The 23,224-nt window shown below is 34.1% G+C and overlaps 1 protein-coding gene across 2 annotated transcripts in view; it reads left to right on the top strand.

Annotated features, from left to right (window-relative positions):
- LOC107145517 (programmed cell death 6 interacting protein) overlaps positions 1-19,301 on the top strand; it is a 75,073-nt gene extending 55,772 nt beyond the window's left edge. For both annotated transcript variants that reach the window (XM_015489529.2, XM_048795069.1), the window contains exons 12-18: positions 24-193; positions 7,708-7,956; positions 8,749-8,883; positions 10,281-10,375; positions 15,776-15,899; positions 17,031-17,218; positions 18,644-19,301. In XM_015489529.2, coding sequence (XP_015345015.1) covers positions 24-193; positions 7,708-7,956; positions 8,749-8,883; positions 10,281-10,375; positions 15,776-15,899; positions 17,031-17,218; positions 18,644-18,818 — 1,136 coding nt within the window. In that variant the 3' untranslated portion in view covers positions 18,819-19,301. The remainder of the gene's footprint in view (positions 1-23; positions 194-7,707; positions 7,957-8,748; positions 8,884-10,280; positions 10,376-15,775; positions 15,900-17,030; positions 17,219-18,643) is intronic.
- The last annotated feature ends 3,923 nt before the right edge of the window (positions 19,302-23,224 follow it).

Raw genomic sequence — 23,224 nt, 5'->3', positions numbered from 1 at the left:
AAACTTTCGCCCCTGCTTCCCAGAGGGAACCAACTTCAGGACAGTTTTAGATAAAGCTGTGCAAGCAGATGGGCAAGTGAAAGAACGTTATCAGTCTCATCGTGACATCATTGCTCTTCTGTGTAAGCCGGAGCCTGAGCTGAATGCTGCCATCCCCTCTGCTAACCCAGCCAAGACCATGCAGGGCAGTGAGGTGAGAGGGTGCATTTTGTTGTGGGTGGTCATCTGCTTAAGAAAACTGTGTTTGAGCTATTATATACAATGAACTGATAATGTCTTAATTAGTCATAGTTTGAAAAATGCAGAATTTGAGCTATAGCTCAGTGGCAACAGTACATTGCTTATCATGCATAGGCCCATGGATTTGATCCATGCACCACTAAAAAAAAAAAAGAAAAGAAGAGAGAGAGAGAGAGACACACACACACACACACACACACACAGAGGAGTTAGTTGGGGTCATTATATTTAAAGTTATACCCATATACACATTGTGTGACAGTTTATTGTTCTAATATTAATTTCCTGTAATATTTTTCATTTATCAAATGCCTTTTATAATCTAGGTACTAAATTCTAGGTACTACATATGGTCACAGTATTTATTTCAAGGTTTTATAAAAGGGAGAGACTTAGAAATATAGAAACGTGCCTGAAATGAAAACAAAATCAAAAAAAAAAAAAAACAAAACAACTGAGTTTGATTAGATACTTTTCTGACCAACAATTCTTTGTTTTTTGCATGATTTTATATTGTTTTATATCATATTCCACTGGGATTAGCTCTGTGTGCATGTTAATAAGTGGATAACATCATCATTGTATTTCTAATGATAATAGGAAGGAGAAAATCAATAGTAGAGTATCTGAGTTGAAAAGTCCTAAAAAGAGGAAAAAGTGCAGATGTAATTAATGGCTGGTCACTATGAGATAGGGTAATATACTAGGATCAGATAGAGGCTCCAAAGTACATAGGAAAATAAGCCAAAGGGCAAGAAATACTGTTCAAAACTTCTGTAAAAAGATGAGTTTCCTGGGTAGTAGATTTTAGAAGTTATCAAATTGGTCTTTATATAGAATAATTTCATATACTTATTTGAACAAGACTTATTCTGTAAGGTACTGTGATAATAGGTACTTTGAAAAATTAATGGACAAAACATACAAAACCTTTACTCTCAATTTATGGTTCAATGTAGAAAATTGTTCAGTGTACAAAGATAACTGTAGCAAAGAGTAGAAGTTTAAAAATACAACAGGAACAATATAGAAAGTATGCTACAAGGATTTCATTTTCAGCAATTTGGAAACACCCCTCTTGCAGGCTTCTTAAGAATTTGGCATATTATGACAACTGGGTGAATAAGCAGGAAAAGTGGACTTATATAGGATCTTGGAAGGACTGAGTTATTGGGTATGTTCTGAGTAGTTTCTATAGAGGTACGGTAAAAATCAGCCAGGGTGCTGGGTAGCTTCCTTAAGAGAAAAGAAAGCTAGGTATTCAAGGAACCTGAATCTAAGGGGGAAACCTGATAGACAGGGAATTAGATCCTTGGTTGACCTGGGGGAGAAAAAAAGGAAATGACCAGAAGATTAATTTGTGAATAACAAAAAACCCCCAAAAGAGACTGTGGACCCAGGGAATAGCAATAAATTCTGATAACCTTTTCTATTTTAGAAAAAGATCTGTAAGTATCCCTTCTTGGTTCTTTTTGGTGTCTCATATATGACCCAGAATATATCCAGCTTTTGTCCTTTGATTTTCCTATTTTTAATAAAAAAGCAAAAATGATTTGTGCTGAGCAAAATCAGAATTAGTGTGCACTGATTTGTTTATATATTATTAAATTATAAAAATGGATGCTTTTGTTAATTTTTAGTGGTATTTCACAGGGGAGAAAACTTTTATAATTAGTATGAAGTTATTTTATTGAAGCTAGATTTTCCTGAAGTGATACAGCATAAATGTTTTATTAAGAAATCGAAGCTTGTTGGTGAGATATTTTATTATCTTACTATGAAGAAGCCTACTGTTTATCTTAAATCTCTTTGGGCATCTAGTTTTAAATATTGAGATATTCTGAAAAAAGTGCAGATTATTGGTAGTTTATATTTAAATGTTCTTACATTAAATACTTTGGACCACTGCTTGTGATTGTGGGTCTCTGATCCACTGGAGTCTGAAACCGTCTATGTACAGCCTTGGCCCTACCATGGAGTTGAACCTGGCCAGAGTAAAGGGCATCTTTTATTTTACCCCCCTTTATAAGAATATTGGCCAGGAGTAATGGAGGGATGCATTTAAAAAAACCTTCATTTCATGAGAGGTATTGCATGAAGAGCACTGTCCAAAGCAGTGCACCTTCCCTGAGAGGATTTTTGTTTTCCTAAATCACACAATGGCATCTTGTAGATGAGTAGAGAATCTGTAGACATGGGTTTTAATCTTGATTTTTTTCATATCAAAAAGCTTATAGACAAGTGTTCAGAATGACTGGAATCCATTCATTTGGTTCACTACACATTTGTGGAAGGCCTGCTACATGCCAGCAACTATCTGAGCATGTGGTCTCTAATAAAGGGGTGTCTTCACCTCTTTGTTAGCTTTAGTGTCAGGAAACTGAATCGGGTTCCTGCTTTTCTGTTATTGTAGAGATATTCTCATGTTTGCCTTTTCTGAGAATAAAATGGAGAGGTCTAAAGGTAAAGTTGAACATTTCATTGTAGAGATATTCTCATGCTTGCCTTTTCTGAGAATAAAATGGAGAGGTCTAAAGGTAAAGTTGAACATTTCATTGAGAGCATTTCTTATGTCCCTAATTGTATTTGGTACTGTTAAATGCCATAAAGAGTTCTGTACAACAAACTAGAAAGAGGGCCAGATAAAGAAGGCCTCTTGGTTTTGTTTTTATATTTTTAAATGGTTGAAAAAGATTAAAAGAAAAATGTTTCATGATGTGGGCATTATATGAAATTCAGACTTTAGTATTCATAGATTAGTTTTTGTTGGAATGTAGCCAAGGCCCCTTAATTTGCATATGACCTATGGCTGTGTTCATATGTACAAATGCAAGAGTTGAATAGCTGCAACATTGAATGTGACCTGCTAAACTAAAAATATTTTGTTTGGCTCTTTCCCAAAAAAAGTTTTCCAGCCCCTGATTGGAAACAGAAGTATTGACACCCTAGGTGATCTTATTTCTGCTGTTCTGTTTGACCTTATCTCCCTCCACTCTGCCTTTTGTTCTTTCTGTGCTTCAGACACAGTTGGCCCTTTTTTCTTTCCTTTGTCCCTGTCAAGTGTGTTCTTGCCTCAAGATGTTTATATTTATATTTTCTTGGGGTGGGGGTGGGGGAGCTTCCCTTTTTATGACCACCTCTTTTTCATTAATCTCAGATGGCTTATCTTCCCCATCTTTGTAACTGTCAACACATTACTCTGTTGTTGTGTATTTGTTTTAAATCCTTCCCCTCCTTTTGTTTATTATTTTGCAGTGCTGGGAATCAAGCCAGGGACATACTCGTGCTAGGCAGGTATCCTACCACTGAGCTACATCCCCAGCAGGACTGTTGATAGCATCTAGAACAGTACTCAACACATAATCAGAAAGTATATAAGTGATACATTTAATTGAAGTTAAAAACTAATTGAAAGTGTTTATAAAACACAGAAATAGATACCATAGGTTTCCAATTATTTATATACTTTGATTTGGTAACATTTTAAGTCTCAAATTTGAGTTTATAAGAAAATTTAGGCGGCAGTTTTCTTGTTATCATGGTCATTTATTTGTGAAAGTAGTTTTATTCATTTTCTACATCATTCACTCTTAAAATTAGGCCAGAAGTCATACAACTTGAAATATATTTAAACTAGTGTAAATAAATGATTATTAAAAAGAAAAAGAGGATCTGTATATTAATATATTAATATAAGGGGTCTCTTGCTATCTTTGTGTAGCTGTCCAAAAAATTCATTTATAGATTAGTTGTTTGAAATGGCATTTCTTTTAGAGACGTTAAATCATAGCATTTTGAAATAGCACAGAACTTATTTAATAATACTGGTTTGTTCCTTACTGCTCTGGTAAGAAAATGGTGTAAGTTGGGAGGTTAGCTTTTCTTTGTAACTAGAGCTGGTAGGAGAACTTGTGGTTCTTAAATCCTTAGGGGTTCTAGTCCCTCATTTCTGTTGTCCTGTGTATAGTTAGTTCCTCACTGAAGAGGAAGTTGTATCTGCCTGAACCATTTTATCTTCTCATACTATTTATTGTGATTAGCTAACTTTGGGGTGTTACCACAGCAACTTTGGACCATCCTTTGATGAGGGAATCTTAGTTTCCATAATTCTAAGAGTATACCATCTGGGACTGGGGTGGTGGCTCAGTGGTAGAGCCCCTGCCTAGCATATGTGAGGCATTGGCTTCAATTCTTGGCACCACATATAAACATATAAAATAAAGGTCCATTGACAACTAAAAAAAAAATTAAAATATTAAAAAAAGTATACCATCTGTTTAAAGATAGTAGTATTCCAAATGTACAAAATTACAGGAGACCCACACCAAGACACATTATAATGAGAATGACTAACACAGAGAATAAAGATAAAATCTTTAAGGCCGTGAGAGGAAAAAAAAAATCAAATTATGTATAAGGGGAAACCAATTCAGATCTCAACTGATTTCTCAACCCAGACCCTCAAAGCTAGAAGGTCGTAGGATAATAAATTTCAAGCTCTGAAAGAAAATGGATTTCAACTAAGAATTTTATATCCAGCAAAATTAAGTTTCAGATTTGAGGATGAAATTAAAACCTTCCATGATAAACAAAAATTAAAAGAGTTCACAACTAGAAAGCCTATCAGATCATTCTCAACAAAATATTCCATGAGGATGAAGTGAAAAGAAAAGAGTGAAAACCAGCAAAGGGAGGATCTCACTAAAGGAATAGTCAACCACAGGAGAAACTAAGTCAAATTAAAAACTATAAATAAATAAAAGTGACAGGGAATACAAAACTTTTTTTATTTTTTAGTTGTAGATGGACAAAATACCTTTATTTCACTTGTTTATTTTTATGTGGTGCTGAGGATCGAACCCAGGGTCTTGCATGTGTGAGGCGAGTGCTCTACTGCTGAGCCACAACCCCAGCCCCATAACAAATCTTTTATCCATATCTGAATGCTTATATGTCTAATCCCCTTTAGCCATATGTTCCCAACATATATAAAATTAAATAATAAAACTCAATTAATAAATTAAAAATTATATTAATATGGTTAAACACTTACCCTATGTTACAAATTATGTTGAACACTTTATATGGATTATCTTGGTCTTCACAGTGGTCCTGGAATAGGTACTAGGTACTATTCCTGTTTTGTAAATGCAAAAAGGGAGTTTTCTAGGAAGCAAGCTGTCCTGGGTTACATAGTAATAACTAAGTCCATTATATCCACTAAGGGAGTATAGTCGTAGTTGAAATATTTTTTTATATGTAACTACATTTCATTTTGATAGTTAGGTTCATTTGTTTCTGTATTGTTTTGGTTTAATTTTGTATTTTGAATATGTAAAAATGTTGATTCCAAGGTGCGTGCAAAGGAATCTCGTTTCTATTAATTCCTTCTACTTCATTCTCATATATTCCCTAGAAGTAACCATATTTATTAATTTCTGATTTGTCCTTGTTGATTTTCTTTTTGCAAAAAATACATATATATCCACACACACATGTGTGTATATTTATATCCTAATTTCCCTTTTCTGTCACTCAAAATGAGTACACTGTATATATGCTTTTGCAGCCATCCTCTCTTCCCCTGGCTCCTCTTTGCTCCCCTCTCTTCCCTTATGGTGCTGAGAATTGAACTTATTTTTTCTTCTTAAATACTTTTAAAATTAAGATTAGGATACTTAGGAGATATGGGTGGTAAACAGAGGCCCAAAAGAAGTTCATCTGCATTTAGAAGAAGACTTGGACTTTTCCTCAGGTCTTTGTCCTTTACAAAGGAATGTTACTCTGGATATTAGTGTCAGGGAGTGAGCTGGGACTGTGGAAGGAAGAGGAGGACAGGAATTCTCAGTAATAGGCAGTTGGAGAGATCCATTAGAGTTGGATTGTTGCTGGTGAGAAGAAAAGGGTGGAAATAGAGTTCATGGGCATTTTCCTTTTCTTTTCCTTATTTTTCTTTCTGCGAGCATTCTTGAGATGAGCAGAATAGAGGGCTTGTGGTTGGTGATCTTCCTTGGAGTCCTAGCAAAGAGAGCAAGATATGAGAAAAAAGGGAAGCTTGAAAGTGGTATTAGAACACAGTTAATACAGTGAATTATATGGATGCAAGTTAGAGGTTGCTTGGATTGAATAGAAGAGGTAAAACTCTTAATAATAGAAAGACATATATGTAACCATCTTTCCCCTCCTCATATAAAATAAATATATGGTACATAGTCTCCTTGGTTGTGTGCTGTTTCCCAGCCTCAACCCCTTTATCCACCTTGCATACTTTTTTCATATCTCTGTTTCTGTCTTCATGTCTGTCTATATATTTCTCTCTCTCACTGTAGACAAAATAGAGTATTTTACTTAATTAAGTCAGATCTTACCTTATCTCAAAGCCATTACAGGGAGGCTCTGTAGAATAGAGTGGTTAAGAGATGGGTTTTGCTGCTGATGTGTGGCATGCAGCAATAATCCTAGCTACTTGGGAGCTGAGGCACGAGGAATGCAAGCTGGAGGCCAGCCTGGGCAATTAGTGAGATCCTGTCAAAAAGGAAGAGGGGTGGGGGAAAAAAAAAAGGCTGGGAATGTAGCTCAGTGGTAGAGCATTTGCTTAGTACATGTGTGGCACTGGGTTCAATCTCCAGTACTCTCACAGAAGGGAGGATTGGTTTTGGAGTTAGGCATAGTTAGGTCTCAAATTTCACATAAAGTCCTTTCATGGGAGAAGAACTGTGTCTGGAGAAAGGTCCAAGGAGTTCCTGGAGGAGAGAGGGTACTCAGCTCAGGACCAGCAGGGTTCTTGGTATATGTGACAGAAAGGAATTTCAGCTTGAATCAGACAAAGGTTTATTTAGGAAGGAAGATACACATTGAAGGGAGAATGCGGGCTAGAGGTTTGGGCTAGGGGTCCAATATTTATAGATGGGCTGTATCAGGCTGGACCAGAGGTGGAGCCAGGGTGGAGCTACACAATTTCCCTGTGCTTGTGTTTCCTTCATTTTACAAGGGCATGTTCCTCAAGATTTACAATTGTGCTTTCTGCATCTTAGTGGCTGGTGGGGGTGTTTCCTTTAAGATTCAGTATGTTATCTCTTGATCCTAATAATTTTTCTGAGCTTCAATTTCTTTACCTTCGGAATAGAGGTAATAAATATATACCCTATAGGCTATTATAAGAAACGTGTTACATTATATTTGTGAAACATTTAATAGTGTCTGGCACATAGTAGGTGTGGAGTACATTATAGTGGTTACTACTGTTGTTATCCCTGTTTTTGTAACTGGAGGCAACTGAAAGTATATAATGATGACATCTAAATAAACTTGATGCTCAATTTATATATATTTTACTCTCTGAGAAATCATCTTTCACTGACCATGAATTAATCTTTGTATATTGTTTCCTTCCTGACATTGTCTGCTGCTTTTTTCTTTCTTTGGCAATTAAATGAAGGTGTCTTTTTTTTTTTTTTAATCATTTAGGTTGTAAATGTCTTAAAATCCTTATTGACAAATCTTGATGAAGTAAAGAAGGAAAGAGAAAGTCTTGAGAATGACCTAAAGTCAGTGAATTTTGATATGACAAGCAAGTTTTTGACAGCTCTGGCTCAAGATGGTGTGATAAATGAAGAAGCTCTTTCTGTTACTGAACTGGATCGAATCTATGGAGGTCTTACAACTAAGGTTCAGGAATCCCTAAAGAAACAGGAGGGACTTCTAAAAAATATTCAGGTAAAATTTGTATATTTAATAAGATATATGTTTTAAAAATTACAGACAGGATACCCATGCACAATACCTGTATTCATTTAGGAAAAAGAAATTGGAAACAAATTTCAGAGTGCAATGTACTATATTTTGTAAAATTTAATGTGGCACAATGATTTTAAAAAGCTATGAAACAAAGCCATTCTTCTGTTACTAAGATGGTACATGCTATTTAGAAATGCTGTGATGCATCAGATATTTTGGGTTTTTCCAAATTTTTAAAAGATGTGAGAAAAAATAAAAATTAGTTAGAATTATTGATTCCTGCAATTATATGGCTAATACATACAGACATTAGTCAGGCTTTGTAAATAATCCCAAACTAAATGTTAGAAGTTAGTCAGAATTTTTATTTATAAATAAATAGTTTGAACTGTTTAGTAAGATTTGAATATTTCCTCTTTTAGTAGTTAATATGCAGCATTAAACTATGTTTTTTCACTTTTGAATATTTATATATAATCTGAAAAGTTCAAAGTTTCATCTTAATAATTTTTTGTGATATGTATTAATAGAAATCTATAATCATTTTTGGTTATGTTTTGACATCCTTTGGATTTGTGGTATTTTTACCTAAGAAAAGATTTTAAAGCATTTTACTACCTCAAAAACAAATATTATTAGGTATTTCAAGTAATTCTGCAAGCATATATTATCATATCTGCTTTTTATGGCTGAAAAAGGTATCTAAACATATTATAAAGTACATTAATTTTGTAAGCAATTATAAATTACATGTATCTTTCTTTTAACAAGGTCTCACACCAGGAATTTTCAAAAATGAAACAATCTAACAATGAAGCTAACTTAAGAGAAGAGGTTTTGAAGAATTTAGCTACTGCATATGACAACTTCGTTGAACTTGTAGCTAATTTGAAGGAAGGCACAAAGGTATGAAATAATACAAGAGAAATAATAGCTAACAAGTATAGATATGAGAGTATAGTTTGGGAAGTTAATTGGTATTTGTAGCTGGACCAAATTTCTTTGCTTTGAATTTGTTAGCTTTGATACCTTCATTGGAATTTGGAAGAATGGATTGTATATTTTACCTGGCAGAAAAAGTGATATAATCATTCTAGGTAGCAGGAGTTAGTACAGAGATGTCAAAATATCTTTTTAAGGGTTAGGATGTTGAGCATTTTGAGTGAATTATGAGGGAACAGAATAATGAAGTTGGTCTATGGTGTGAAATGGAGACAAGGCTTTTATATTTTGTGATGGTGATTTGGTGAGGGTAGAGTTGTGATCTGCTTGACCATCAGAGTGCTCACTTAAAAAAAAAATACACACACACACACACACACAAAAACGAGCATCAGTGTGCTAAAATATGTATATGGTTTACGTGTGTGTGTGTGTGTGTGTGTGTATGTTTTTTTGGTGCCAGGGATTGAACCTAGGGGTACTTAACCACTGAACCATATCCCCATTGCTGTTTTAATATTTTGTTTTGAGACAGGATCTTGCTAAGTCCTTAGGGCCTTATTTAGTTGCTGAGGTTGGTTTCAAACTTGTAATCCTCCTGACTCAGCCTCCAGATTTGCTGAGATTACAGGCATGCCACTGTGCTTGGCTTACTGAATATATTTTAAGTACTTCTTTGCCTTATATCTTAAGTTTGAAAGTGCCTTTTTAAAAATTTTTATTTTATTTTTTGCCCCCAATAACTTATTTCTCATATGCATAAGAACCTTTGATACTCAACTCCATAAAGATCACATAATAAAGTGGTCTTGATGAGATACAGAAGGTATAATGTAAAATCCTCTGAATAGAGAGGGAAAATACTACATTGCCTTCCAAACAGGATAGTAAAATGCCATCTTAGTTTGACTTAAATACTTTGTTCAAATAGATAAGCAGAGAAAACTTAGCAGAGAGCCTTCAGAAATTCTTTGAAGATTATCTGAAATGATCCCTACATTTCTCTAGTGAATGTATACATTTAATCCTTCCTCTTAACTAGTTTTAGTGTCATCATTATGTAGTAGTAGAATTTTCTCTAGGAATTGGGAACATGTTCATAATCATGAAATTTAACTTATTGCCACTTAAATTTTTATGATGGTATTCTTTAAAAATGATTTTACTGTTTTTATTTTTTAATGAAGTTTTAGGTTATATTTAAGATTAGGTTGTTGCTTAATAAGTGCTGTGAATATGTCTTGTACAGAGGATTCAGTTCTTAAGTTTGTACCATCATTGGCAAATTAGCTTTAGATGGTGCTACTCCCTAGATTAAAAAATTGTTATTGTTTATTACTTGTTTTCTTGTTTACTTATAGTTTTACAATGAGTTGACTGAAATCCTGGTCAGGTTCCAGAACAAATGCAGTGACATAGTGTTTGCACGGAAGACAGAAAGAGATGAACTCTTAAAGTAAGTTTGTTTTGTGCATCAAATTTATTTAAAATATTTTGTCTTAAAAATATTATAAAAACATTTAGGGTGAACTTGGTAGTGTGAAATGGGAATTTCCCTTCTTTTCTCCTTAGAAAGCACCAAGCCAATGGCTGCATAATCTGGGATGAAAGGATGAAAACTAAATGTAGGAATGTATAGTAAGGTCATAGACATGACAATAAAACAATTCAGTGTGGCAGATTTTAGGAAGTGCCAATGAATAGAAAGTTTATCTTCAAGTGGCAAATAGGTTTCTTAATGTAGGACAGCAAGTATAGAACATGGAAAAGACAGGGTGAACATCTCAGAAAATAACAGCAAAATACCCTTCTGAAGGAGACTACTGAGAAAGTGGGCTGATACATAGGACTTATTTTGTGCTGAATAATCAAATAGAGTTGACCCAGCATTAATACAAAGGAAAAAAGAAAAAAAAAAAAATGAACAAAATTGAACATAACTTAATAGATGAAGAATATTCACCAAAAAATTGTCACAGGATATATGAAAAATTTGAACAAAGATATCATGGATTAAAACAACTATCCTGCAACTTGATAAGCAAAGACAAGATATAATAACTCTGGGGGAAAACAGTATTTGAAACTTATTCACAGTCAGTAAATAAATTTGCCTTATTTATAAAGAACTCCTAAATTAATGAGAAGAAAATAAAAACAGGAAACTAAGAAAAGGATGTGAACATAAGTTTTGCAAACCTGGGAATACATTTTACTCTTATAATTAAATATTTATCCAATATAAAATAAAAGTTAAAATTACTCTGGGGTAGGTAACATTTTTTCTTGGCAAAAATCTGAGTTTGATAATGTGCTTTGTTGAAATAAATCTCATATATTGCTGTGAGAGTACAGAATAGTGCAATCTTTGTATAGGGTAATTTAATTGTAAAGGTCAGAATTATAGATTCAAACAATCCTTTAATCTTGCTATTCTGGTTTTGAAGCTTCTGAGGCTATATGTACTAGAAATGATATATTTATGAGCTTATTTCTGCATTGCTTACAGCAAGTAAAGGAATAGAAATTAATCAAGTGTCTAGGGTTGGTGAAATAAATAAAACTATGATCTCTACAGCAAAATACTATGCAAATAATTTTAAAAAGGGGGATATCTTCAATTTACTGATATGGGAAGATCTCCGAGATAAATAGGTAGGAAGAAGTAATATATAGGATAAGAGTACAGAGTATGCTTTTTGTGTAAGAAGGGAGAAAATAAAAATATTTAAGGGCCGGAGTTGTAGCTCAGTGGTAGAGAGCTTGTCTAGCACATGCGAGGCACTGGGTTCAATTCTCAGCACCACATAAAAATAAATAAATAAAGGCACCGTGTTCATCTACAACTAAGATATATTTTTTTTAAAAAGAAATAAATATTTAAATTGGTCTGTTTGTGCACAAGGAAGCTTTGGGTATTCTTTGGAAGAAATATTTTCAAATATTTCTTTTTTTGGTACTTAAGATTGAACTCTGGGATGCTTTACCATCATGCTACATCCTCAGCCCTTTTTATTTTTTATTTTTAGACTAGGTCTTGCTACGTTGTTTGGGATCTTGCTGAATTGTAGAGTCTGTCCTTGAACTTTGTGATCAGTCTTCTGAGTTGAGATTACAGTGTATACTGTGCCTGGCTATTTTCAAGTATTTCTTATTTCAAATTTCTGGTTTGAAAACTAGATTTGTTATTATATGCACATGTATTTCTGTATTTGTACTATAAACAAAATTAGTTCTGAGGTGGTCATAAACTTTTCAAGTGTTTTCGGCTCAGTGATTGAAAGATGAATGAATGATATAAAAGTAGACCATATGATAACATAATATTTTAAAAAATCTGAGGGCTTATTTTGTTAAAATAATCATTGTTGATACCCAAGACCTAAATTCGTTAAAAGTTTTTTTTATTGAATAAAATGTACACCGAAAAGGTACATGTAAGGTACATTTTACAAACTGATATTACCCAGGTAGCCAGCGATTACATTCATAACATAGGAAATTCTCAGCACCCCAAGAATCGATCACTCAGGCATTTACTCCATTGTTATCCTCTTTCTCCAGGACAACCTCTATTGCTTAGGAGAGCATGGATTACTTTTTCTTCTTTCTATACATTATGTAAATAGAATCATATGTACTCCTTTGTGATTGGCTTTTACTCAACATTGTATTTGTGAGATTCATCAGTTGTGTGTATTTGTAGATTGTTTTACCCTTATATCCATATATATATATATATATATATATATCTCATGTGAATATACTATAAATTATTCTATTTTACCAGTATTTGAGTAGTTTTCTAGTTATAATAGTGTTGGCACGAGCATAGTAGAACACAGCTGTTTTACTATGAAACAAATGTCTGGGACTAGTTAATTAATTAAAGCTAGTTCAGAGCCAGATGCAGTGTCATATACCTGTAATCCCAGATACTTAGGATTGCAAGCTGAAGGCCACTGGGGCAGTTTAGCAAGACCCTGTCTTTTTTTTTTTTTTTTTAAGTGCGGGGATGTAGCTCAGTGGTATAACGTTTACCTAGTATGTGCAAAGGTCTGGGTTCAATCTGTAGCACCCTCAAAAAAAGATAAATAAAATAAAGGTACATTTTTGTAGGGTAAAATACTTATCATGCAGTGACATATGCAATTAAAATTGTAAAATTTCCTAGTAGCCACAGTAACAAAGTTTAAAGAAATAAGTAAAATTAATTTCAAAAATGTATTTAACTGAGTATATCCAATTTATAATTTAAATATATCATCAATGTAAAAATTATGAATGTTTTATTTTTTTCCCCACACTAAGTCTTAGAAAAGCAGTATATAGTTCAACTTAAGGACATTTTCAGTCAGGCTAGCCACATTTCAAATGTTTAATAGCCACATGTGCCGGACAGTTGCTATATTGGATGGTATGGGCTTTTGGTGAGCATGTGTATGCAGTGTTGTTGGATGCATATCTAGGAGTTGAATTGCTGAGTCATAGGGTATGTGTATGTTCAGCTTTAGTTGATGTTGCCAGTTTTCCAAAGTGGTTTTTCTAATTTATATTTCTGTTAGCAATATATAAGAGTTCTTGTTCAAACAAAACTAATATATAGTCCTTAAACAAAAAACAAAACCTCAACAAAACACTACTTAATGCAAGTAAATAGTGGTTTAGAAGATAAATATTTTGCCATTAGCTATTCTGGTGGGTGTGTGGAGTTAATGCATTGTCGTTTAATTTTTATTTCCCTGATAACTAATATGTCCTTTTTATATTTCTATTAGCTGGATACTTTGATTTTTTAATATGTCTTTTCATTGAAATCTTTTATCAGAAATTTAAAGAGTACAAAAAGAATGTTTTACTTTGAGCTATATTTTGTTTTCATTAAGGGTCTAAATACTAATGTCAGGAATAGAAATTCTGGTATCATTTTATTTTTACTTTTTTATTATTGATCTTATGATTTATTAGCTTTGATTTACATCATTAGTAAGTGGTTGGGCTCATTTGCTGTATTGTTTGCTACAATCATCTCTGGTGTTTATCAAAGGAAAAGAAAGGTCTTGTGTTAGGGCTTTATATTTTATATTATAAAATATACACATATTTCTTAGATATTTCAAAATCATCTAACCTTTCACAATTTTATTTTTTAAATTTTCGTTAGTTGTAGATGGACATAATACCTTCATTTTATCTTTTATATGTGGTGCTGAGGATTGAACCCAGGGTCTCATACATGCTGGGCGAGTGCACTACCACTGAGCCATAACCCCAGGCCCCTTTCACAATTTTAATATTGATGAAAAACTTTATCTTCCAAGCAACTGTTTACTTATGTCAAGTAGTTTTTTTTTTTTTTTTTAAGGAATGTATATTAGTTTTCTTTGTGTTTGCAGTGTCAAATTTATCTTCCAAATGGGGCTTTTTCTGAGGGTGAAAGTGTGGGTGACAGATATGAAGGGTGGCTGTTAATTGTTATATCCCGGCAGCAGGTATTGTTGCAAACATTTTGGGACATGTATTTGCTTGTTTGTGTATATTAATCAGTGCTGGGAGAGGTTGATTGATACCATGTATTACTAGAGTACTTTTTACCTTAGGTATTGTTTTAATGAGTTTTTTCGGGTAGATTTCAGGAGGAGATTTTGAAATTCTCTTCTAATTTTTTTTTTTTTGGGGAGGTACTGGGGATTTAACCCTGGGGTGCTTTACCCACTGGGATACATCCTCAGCTGACTACCCTTAACCCCCTTTGTTTTGAGACAGGGTCTCACCAAATTGCTTAGGGCTTTGTTAAATTGTTGAGGAGGCTAGCCTCAAACTTTCATTCCTCCTGTATGAATCTCCTGGGTCTCTGGGATTACAGGTTTGCGCCACTGCACCTGGCTCTTATAATATTTAAATGGTCTTTTCAACAATTTATCTTTTGTGAGTTCGCTTTAGTGCCAGGATATGAGTTGTCTTTTTTTTTTTTTTTAAATAGAGAGAGAGAGAATTTTTTAATATTTATTTTTTAGTTTTCGGTGGACACAACATCTTTATTTTTTTATTTTTATGTGGTGCTGAGGATCGAACCCAGCGCCCCACGCATGCCAGGCGAACGCGTTACCGCTTGAGCCATATCCCCAGCCCATGAGTTGTCTTTTAATATAAAAATATCCCAGTGTCAAATTTCTTTGAATATCTTTAGAAATTGTTCATCTATAAATTTTCATCATTAGCTTTCACACCTGTTGTTTTATTTTCTGTATAAACATTGATATTATACACTGATTAAAATATTCATGAGGCAGCTCTGAATGGTTGTGGGTTTTTTTCCCTCCAATTTTTTTTCTAGTTGTAGATGGACAGAATACCTTTGTTTGTTTATTTTTATGTGGTGCTGAGGGTCGAACCTAGTGCCTCACACATGCTAGGCAAACGCTCTGCCACTAAGCCCCAGCCCCAGCCCCTGGTTGTGGTTTTTGATAACTTTTGGATAGATTATGGTAGGAGTTTTCATTTCCTGAATAACTTATTTGAGAGTGGGCAGTCTTTTAGGACTGCTTGCCTGGTTTAATACAGTCTTTACTGAGCCATGACTGTGTGATTTCTTAAAAAGTTTACCTTTTTTCCTAGTCTTCAGAAATAGAATATGATTTAACTTAATTTTATTAAATAATAGGAAGTAGAAAGAAGATTTATGTTATAGTCAAGAATAGAAATGTCATATATTCTAAAATATCATCCCTGTTTGGGTACCATTTTCTGTTTCATATGTGAAGAAAAGAAAAATGAGAAAATACATGGTACTTTATTTGTGGGTTTTAAAAATTTCTTCTTTGTGTTAAATTATAATACTCTTGTCTTTAATAAGGGACTTGCAACAAAGCATTGCTAGAGAACCTAGTGCTCCTTCAATTCCTACACCTGCGTATCAGTCCTCTCCAGCAGGAGGACATGCACCAGCTCCTCCAACTCCAGCTCCAAGAACTATGCCGGTTAGTAAGCCAAGTATATTCTTAAAGTAGAAGGTTTACATTAGTGACAACCTGTTTGCTCTAAATGATAAAACACACTTTACTTTGGAGGGATTCTAGTGGTCACTACCTGTGTCAGGTGATTAAACTTCTGATGTTTTGCAGTGTGTAGAGCATGGCATCACTTGTGAGTTCTTGCCAAAAAAAATGTGTAAGCTAAGTCTAATCAAGTCTTTAGAACTAAATTTGTGTTGACAGCAAATACAGTGATTAAATAAGAAGCTAAAATGTACCACTTAGAAAAAATGGACAATTGGAAGTATTTTATTATTCTACTAAGTTGGTCTTTTCTAAAATAGAAAACAAGGGGAGGGTATATTCTAGGTTAAAAGAGCTGAAAGATTCATTATAATCAGATGCAGTTCATGGACCTTGAATGATTTTGGTTCCTAAAAACAGCTATAAGAGCTTTTCTGTGGTGAATAGTGATATCAGAATAATTATTGCACATTTTAGCCAATTTCTCACTTGAATCTAGAGTGGATATTTGTTGATATAGGGGAATAATTGTTAATATTTTTAGGGTGAAAATGCAATTGTGATTATGTAGGAAAATACCATTGTTAGGACTGAGTGCCGAAATTTGTAGGGCTGGTATCATGAAGTTTGCAATTTATATTCAAATGGTTCTGCAGTTATGTAGGTAAATATTTGGATGCAGTTATAGATGAAGCAGACATGGTAATAGCTACTGAATTTCATTGGTAGATAGATATATGATTGTTTTGAAATACTTTTGTTTTTTAAAGTTTTCAATGTTTCAAATTTTTCTAAAAAGAGTTTGGGGAGTGAAAGGAGTTTACAGTAATAAATCATACTTGTGCTGCTTTTTTTCTGCCTCAAATGTCTAAACATTGTTGGGAATAGTAAATGATGAAATATTAGTTATCAAGAAAAGAGCAGTGGCTGTGGAGTTTTCACAAATTGGACAGTTATTCTTCTCCTATGGTACATTTCTAGAGTCAGGAGTGGAAGTTAGACATATATTTGGTTGGATGCTAGAATTTGTCATTTGCTCTCATTTATTTTAATTAATAGCAGTTTGAGAAAAACAAGAAACATTTTGTAGTCGGTGCTTATTTTTTCTTATAGCCTGCTAAGCCCCAGCCACCAGCCCGGCCTCCACCTCCTGTGCTTCCAGCAAATCGAACTCCTTCTGCTACTGCTCCAGCTCCAGTGGGGACTGGGACTGCTGCCCCAGCTCCATCACCAGTCCCTGGCTCAGCTCCTCCTCCACAGGCCCAGGGACCACCCTACCCCACCTATCCTGGATATCCTGGGTAAGGCTGTAGCATCATGTATCACACTGAAGTGGCTAATGTTGTTTCTACCTCTGGTTAACTTTCCTAAATGGAGGTGTCATGAATGAATGAACTACAATAGGCAGCTTATCCAAAAATTAAAATAATATCACAGATACTTATTTGAGTAGTTTTCAGTAATTTTCTAGGTTTTAAAAATTCATACTTTATTTTTTTTTGCATGTTACATTAAACATATCTCTTCTGTGTCAAATTCAGTATGTGTTGAATTGGCTGCCTTTATTTAGGTGCCTTTTCTGAGCAAGACTGATGAGGCCTTGTTATATCTGTATTTTGAAATCTTGGAATTTAGTAAACTATTAGGTAGAAATTTACATAGTTAAGAATGTGCTTACTTAAAGGTTAGTCTTCTTTGTGGCAGTTTCTTTTCTTTCTTTTTTTTTGGTGGGGGGAGGGTTGGGGATGGAACCCAGTACATGCCAGGCAAGCTCTCTACCACTGAGCTACATTGCTGCTGTCTTATGGTAATTTCTTAATCTTGAAAATCCAGACACTTGACTACTTTAAAAAAAATATGGTCTAAATTCTATTTAATAAGTACACTCTCTTCAAACTATAAAAACGATAAATAGTAAATATTTGTCCATTATAGTAAATATTGATTCTTGTTGAACAAGAATGTATATTTTCCTGGTACTGGGGACTGATCCCAGGACCTTGTGTGTTCTAGGCAAGTGCTTCTACCGCTGAGCTATATCTCCATCCTCCAGAAATGTGTTTAGAGTATCAGTTTTGCCACATCAAAATGAAAGGACTCTGTTTTTATTCCTTTTATAATAGTGGAATATTTGATCTTATTTCCTTTAATGGTATTATTTTCTGAATAGTATTAAATATTTGATATTCTTTTATTTAATAACAGGATAAAAATGCTTTTCTTTTTTTTTAAATTTTATTTTATTTTAACTTTTTTACAAATACCTTTATTTTGTTTATTTTTATGTGGTGCTGAGGTTTGAACCCAGTTCCTCACACATGCTAGGCAAGCACTCAACCGCTGAGCCACAACCCCAGCCCCGCTTTTATTTTTTTAAAATATTTTTTAGTTGTCAATGGATCCTTTATTTTTATGTATGTATGTATGTATGTATGTATGTGCATGCATGCGGTACTGAGGATTAAACCCAGGGCCTCACACATGCCAGGCAAGCACTCTACCATTGAGCCACCACTCCAGCCCAAGAATGCTTTTCTTTAACATGTACCTTGAAACAATTCCTTTTTATTTCTGTTGTTCTCTAATATACAGGAAAAAAAATAATAGAGAAAAATGGCTTTCTTAAAATAAAATGAAAAAAAGTGGGCTTAGAATAATTATTGTGTGTTTCATTTTCTAGTGTTTATTTACCAACCCATTTTTTTTTTGTTTCCTCTCCCCATCAGGTATTGCCAAATGCCCATGCCCATGGGCTATAATCCTTACGCATACGGCCAGTATAATATGCCATATCCACCAGTGTATCACCAGAGCCCTGGACAGGCTCCATACCCAGGACCCCAGCAGCCTTCATACCCCTTCCCTCAGCCCCCACAGCAGTCTTACTATCCACAGCAGTAATGTCTGCTCAGAAGCTCAGCTGGTTCAGTTCAGAGGGAGAGAAATACCAACCCTGCAATAAGTATACTAAACTCTATGCTCCGGTTAATATAATGTTACTGTACTGAATGCAGTGTATAATTTCTGTCTGTGGCTGAAAGCTAAAAGCTGTGCCCCAGTTCCACATTTGATTGCACACGTGAGATTTTGCTGCTATTGCAGTATAAATAATAGGTATAATAGGATTTGAAATAAATTACATTACAGTTCATAAAAGTTGAAAATGAGAAATTAAACCTGCAAATGAAACGTTTGAAGTTAGTATACTTTCTACATAAGATGCGGTTGGGACATCAGATACTTATAAAGATGGTTTAAGTATTGATATTCAAGGAAATCTCCTTTCTCTTTTGGTTTGTTGATTTGGTTTAATTTCCATTATGATATTTTACATAATCAAGGCATTGTAAATCTTATAATTTAAAAATAAATTACTTAAGAACAGTTGTCATTGTTATGGTTTGTCATTGATTCTTATTATTGTCTAATTTCTTTCTGGTATTAGTCTCTCATTTTGTATGTTCACAAGTTAAAACAGATGCTGTGTTTAAGTGCACAAGTAGTGCAGATTACTAGTCAGGTTCAAGGATGTTTTTATAGGAAGACTGAAAGAATAGTATCATAATTTATCTTTCATATGCTGATTATTAAATTACTTTTGACGTTTGTTTAAAAAGTCCTATAATGTGGAAGAAACACAATTGTTACCAAAGATTCTTCAAATAAATATACAAGTATTATATATAAAAATCTATTTAATGTTTTATTGTTAGCTTCTCCAAGAAATTGATGCAAATTCTGGTAATAATTCTTTTAGTTTTTTTCCTTAACATGGTTAAAATAAATACAAGTCATGGACAGTTCTGTCAAATGTAATAGAATTGTTTGGAGAAAATTTACTGTACCCCTCTATTCCTTTTTTCCACCTTACTGTCTTAACCTAGTAATATTTAATGCACAGTGTGTATGGATATATTTTACTTAGCCCTTTCCCTTTTTTTTCTCCTGAAGGATTGGACCATTTTATAATATGGAGGGAACACAAAACAATTGTTGGGAACATGTACCAGTTCTGAAATAGGTTGTATATTTAGCATTAGCCTCTGCTGTTAGGATGGTCATTGTATAAACCTCAGTAAAATAATGAAGATGCACCATGGAAAGAGAAAAGAAGAAAGGTGTGAGTTGGGCAACATCACAGTGGGGGCTGTTCTGAACACATTAGGTTACAAACAGAATTCCAGCAAATTGTGTTTATTTTCTGAGTTTTAATGGTGACTTTTTCTTGCATTATTGTTTCATTTAATGATACTGTCACTTGGTCCACTGTTGTTTTCATTGACTATTTAGGTTTATATTTTGAATGTTGGACTGAAGGTATGATTGTAAAAGGGAGTATACTGGCTTAAAAATATATATGTATTTTAAAGAATCTTTGTTGTATGTAGAAAACAGAAAGACATGTTAATTCAATGACCTTCAATTACATAGAATATTGAAATTGGGTTAAAGTCCAGTAATTAAACATTGGCAAAAATAGCTTTTTTTTTTTTTTATAACGTATCTTTAAATTTTATGGGTTTACCAAAGTGTGAGATGGGTTTTTTTGACTCCTCTGTAAATGGCTTTTAAGTTCTACATTTTTACCACTTGAGGTATCTTATACTAACATAAGACACCCAGTGAGAGTTAGTGATATCCCAAATTGCTAGTTTATAATTCTTATTAATGTAGAAACAAGGAAAAAACAAAATTGGCCTGAATATTCTCTTGGGGAAAGAGGGCACTAAAGGAAAGGGTAAGTGCATTAGAGGGCCACAAGGAATATAAGGGCAGTTAGCCCATTCTGTATGCAAAGCTGGGCCTGCTCCCAGAAAGCCACAGAAAGATGATGTAGGAACCCTAGGAAAGAAGCCTCCATGGCTCCTTGTGGCCGCTTCTCTCTGCTCACCTCACTCCTCAGCTGTGTTAGTAAAGCCTCTTTTATATAGTGACCCAAACTCATTGTCTTGTCAGTTCACTTATCTTGTAGGTTTTTAAATATACTTTCTTTTTGTCACCCATGTTTAGGTTCAAAAAACTGTCTTTGTAGCCCTTGAGTGCTTGGTTTGTCTTCATAGGCTGATACAGTTGCATTGAAGTGACGTGAAAAGAAGCCTTCTCTTATATGTATTTTACATTCTAGCGAACATAAAGAAAGCCCTCACTCAGATTGGTTTTTATTACGAAACTTTTAAATTTGCTGCTTAGCTTCCTGTGTTCCACAAAATACCCTAAAAAGCAATGGATAATGCTGTATATTTACAGGTAGGGGGGCTTCACTCTGTGGCTCAGGTATGTTGTTCCCATGTAAATAGTTTGGCTTTTTTGTTATATTCTTAAACTAAAGGAGTGATTCCCAAGCCATTTATATTTGGCTTTGGGATTCTGTTTTAAAATGGATTATACTTGTAACAGTGAAGCTCTACACAGAGAAACTAGTAGGGGTAAAACTGTCTTCCTTCTATTTCCTGTTCCTGGTTGGAGACAGATGGCCTGACTTCTCAGTCTGGTGCAAAACATTGGTTTAAAGAGAGCTAATTCTCATGCCCCTTGGTCTTTATACTCAGTCAAGAAAAATATCATTTATCACTGCAAAGCAGTCTTTTTGTAAGCTATCCCTGAACCCATGCCCCATCATCTTTGCAATTTATAATTGGCCCCACCCCTGACAAATCTGAGGAGTAACAACAACAAAAAAAGAACAGATTTCACAGAGCCTGGTGTCCCTAATGTTGTATCCCAGTCAGCAGCCTTTCTAATCAAAACCAATTTTAAAACACGTTTTCCATTGAAGCTTTACAGTTTTCAAAAGTGCTTTGTACACATTTTCTAATTTCATAAACAGGATAAAATATAATTTGTTAAGTAGGCTTCAGTTTGCTATGGGATTTTTTTTTTTTTAAATGATTGGTATACCTTGAATAGTCTTGCTACAGCCCAGTGGCATCTCATTTTTTTAGACTTCTGCAATTAGTTGATTCTCAGTATAAGGGAGGATACAAAGCAGGAAAAACCTGCTATAGTGTTACAATTGCTGGTTAAATATAGACTTTAGAACTAAGTGGTTGATTATAAGATTTACATGGAAAAGCAAAGAAGGAAATTATATTTTTCAAGAAAGAGAATATTCAGGCTTTATTTCTGGTATGAAGTTTATATTTTTTAAAAAAATCCTATATTATCACACCAGAGATTTTAGATTCTTTTCTGGTTAAAAACATTGCTGGTGGTTGGATTATATTTTTATTGTATTCATTTCTCTTAGGGGGAAAATTGTAAAGAAACAAAAAGGTTCCAGATGAATGTATCGTAGAAATAAAAGTTGAAAGATTCTTACTTCCTTGGAGTATGAATTCTTATTTAAAGTGTTTATCCTTCAGCTTTATAGTTCCATAGTTTCTTTGATAAATGCTGGGCTGGGAAATAAAAAAACACCCACTTTGATAAAACTTGAGACTACAAAACAAAGACAATGTTGTTTAAATTTTTTTTTTTTTAACAGCTGTGAACTCTATAATTTAACTGTCATGGGTGGACCATGTTTTTCATTACTTATAATTTACCCCAGTTCTTTCAGATAGGTATTTAAGAGCCATTTTTTAGTCTAATTTTTGGAAATGATCAGCAAAGTTACCATAATATTCAGTTGATTGGAAGGGGTAAATGGTGAAATGTACTCATTTTAAAAAACATTTTCTTCCTTCTTCTCCCATATCTTAAGGTCATATTTGGAAATATATTATTATGTAGTTAAGTATACACAATTTTTATCAGAAAATGTGTTGATGATGTGTATCTTTAAAATCTGTTGAACAAGTTATCTCTAGGAATGAATCAATAGTCTGATGTTCCTATTATTTCTATTCTAACATATAACAATTGAGCATTGTTAAATCAGTTTTTCTTTTCACTTGTTTAGCATATGGTTTGGAAAATATAGAGAGTTCACACTGAGGGGTTTTGGAACTCGGAGTGAGGTGAAGGAATAGTGGGCACCCAAGGAACCTTCCCTGGGATTTGAGTTCTGCTGTGCCCCCAACAAAAGTGGCTAAGAAGCCTGCAAGGTGGGGCTGCTTTAGAATTTACCACTGTTTACTATTGCAGGGCAGGATTGGTTTAGGAACTACCTGTGAGCAGACTGAATTTAACTAGGGCCCTAGCGTGCTGCAGGCCATGAGCCACAGGACATGGGCTACTGCCTCCCAGTGTCCCTGCCTACTTGCCTGGAGTTGTCTTTGTATGCAGTAATCCAAGGCAAATTCAAGTTGTCCACCTTTTTTGCTCGTTGGCACTCCTGCCTGTAAGGGATCCTATTTCTATCAGTT

Source organism: Marmota marmota, unplaced genomic scaffold (assembly GCF_001458135.2).
Source record: "Marmota marmota marmota unplaced genomic scaffold, marMar, whole genome shotgun sequence".
In the NCBI taxonomy this organism is placed as follows: Eukaryota; Metazoa; Chordata; class Mammalia; order Rodentia; family Sciuridae; genus Marmota; species Marmota marmota.
Note: the sequence above shows the minus strand (reverse complement) of the source record. Positions and strands in the feature narration are given on the sequence as shown.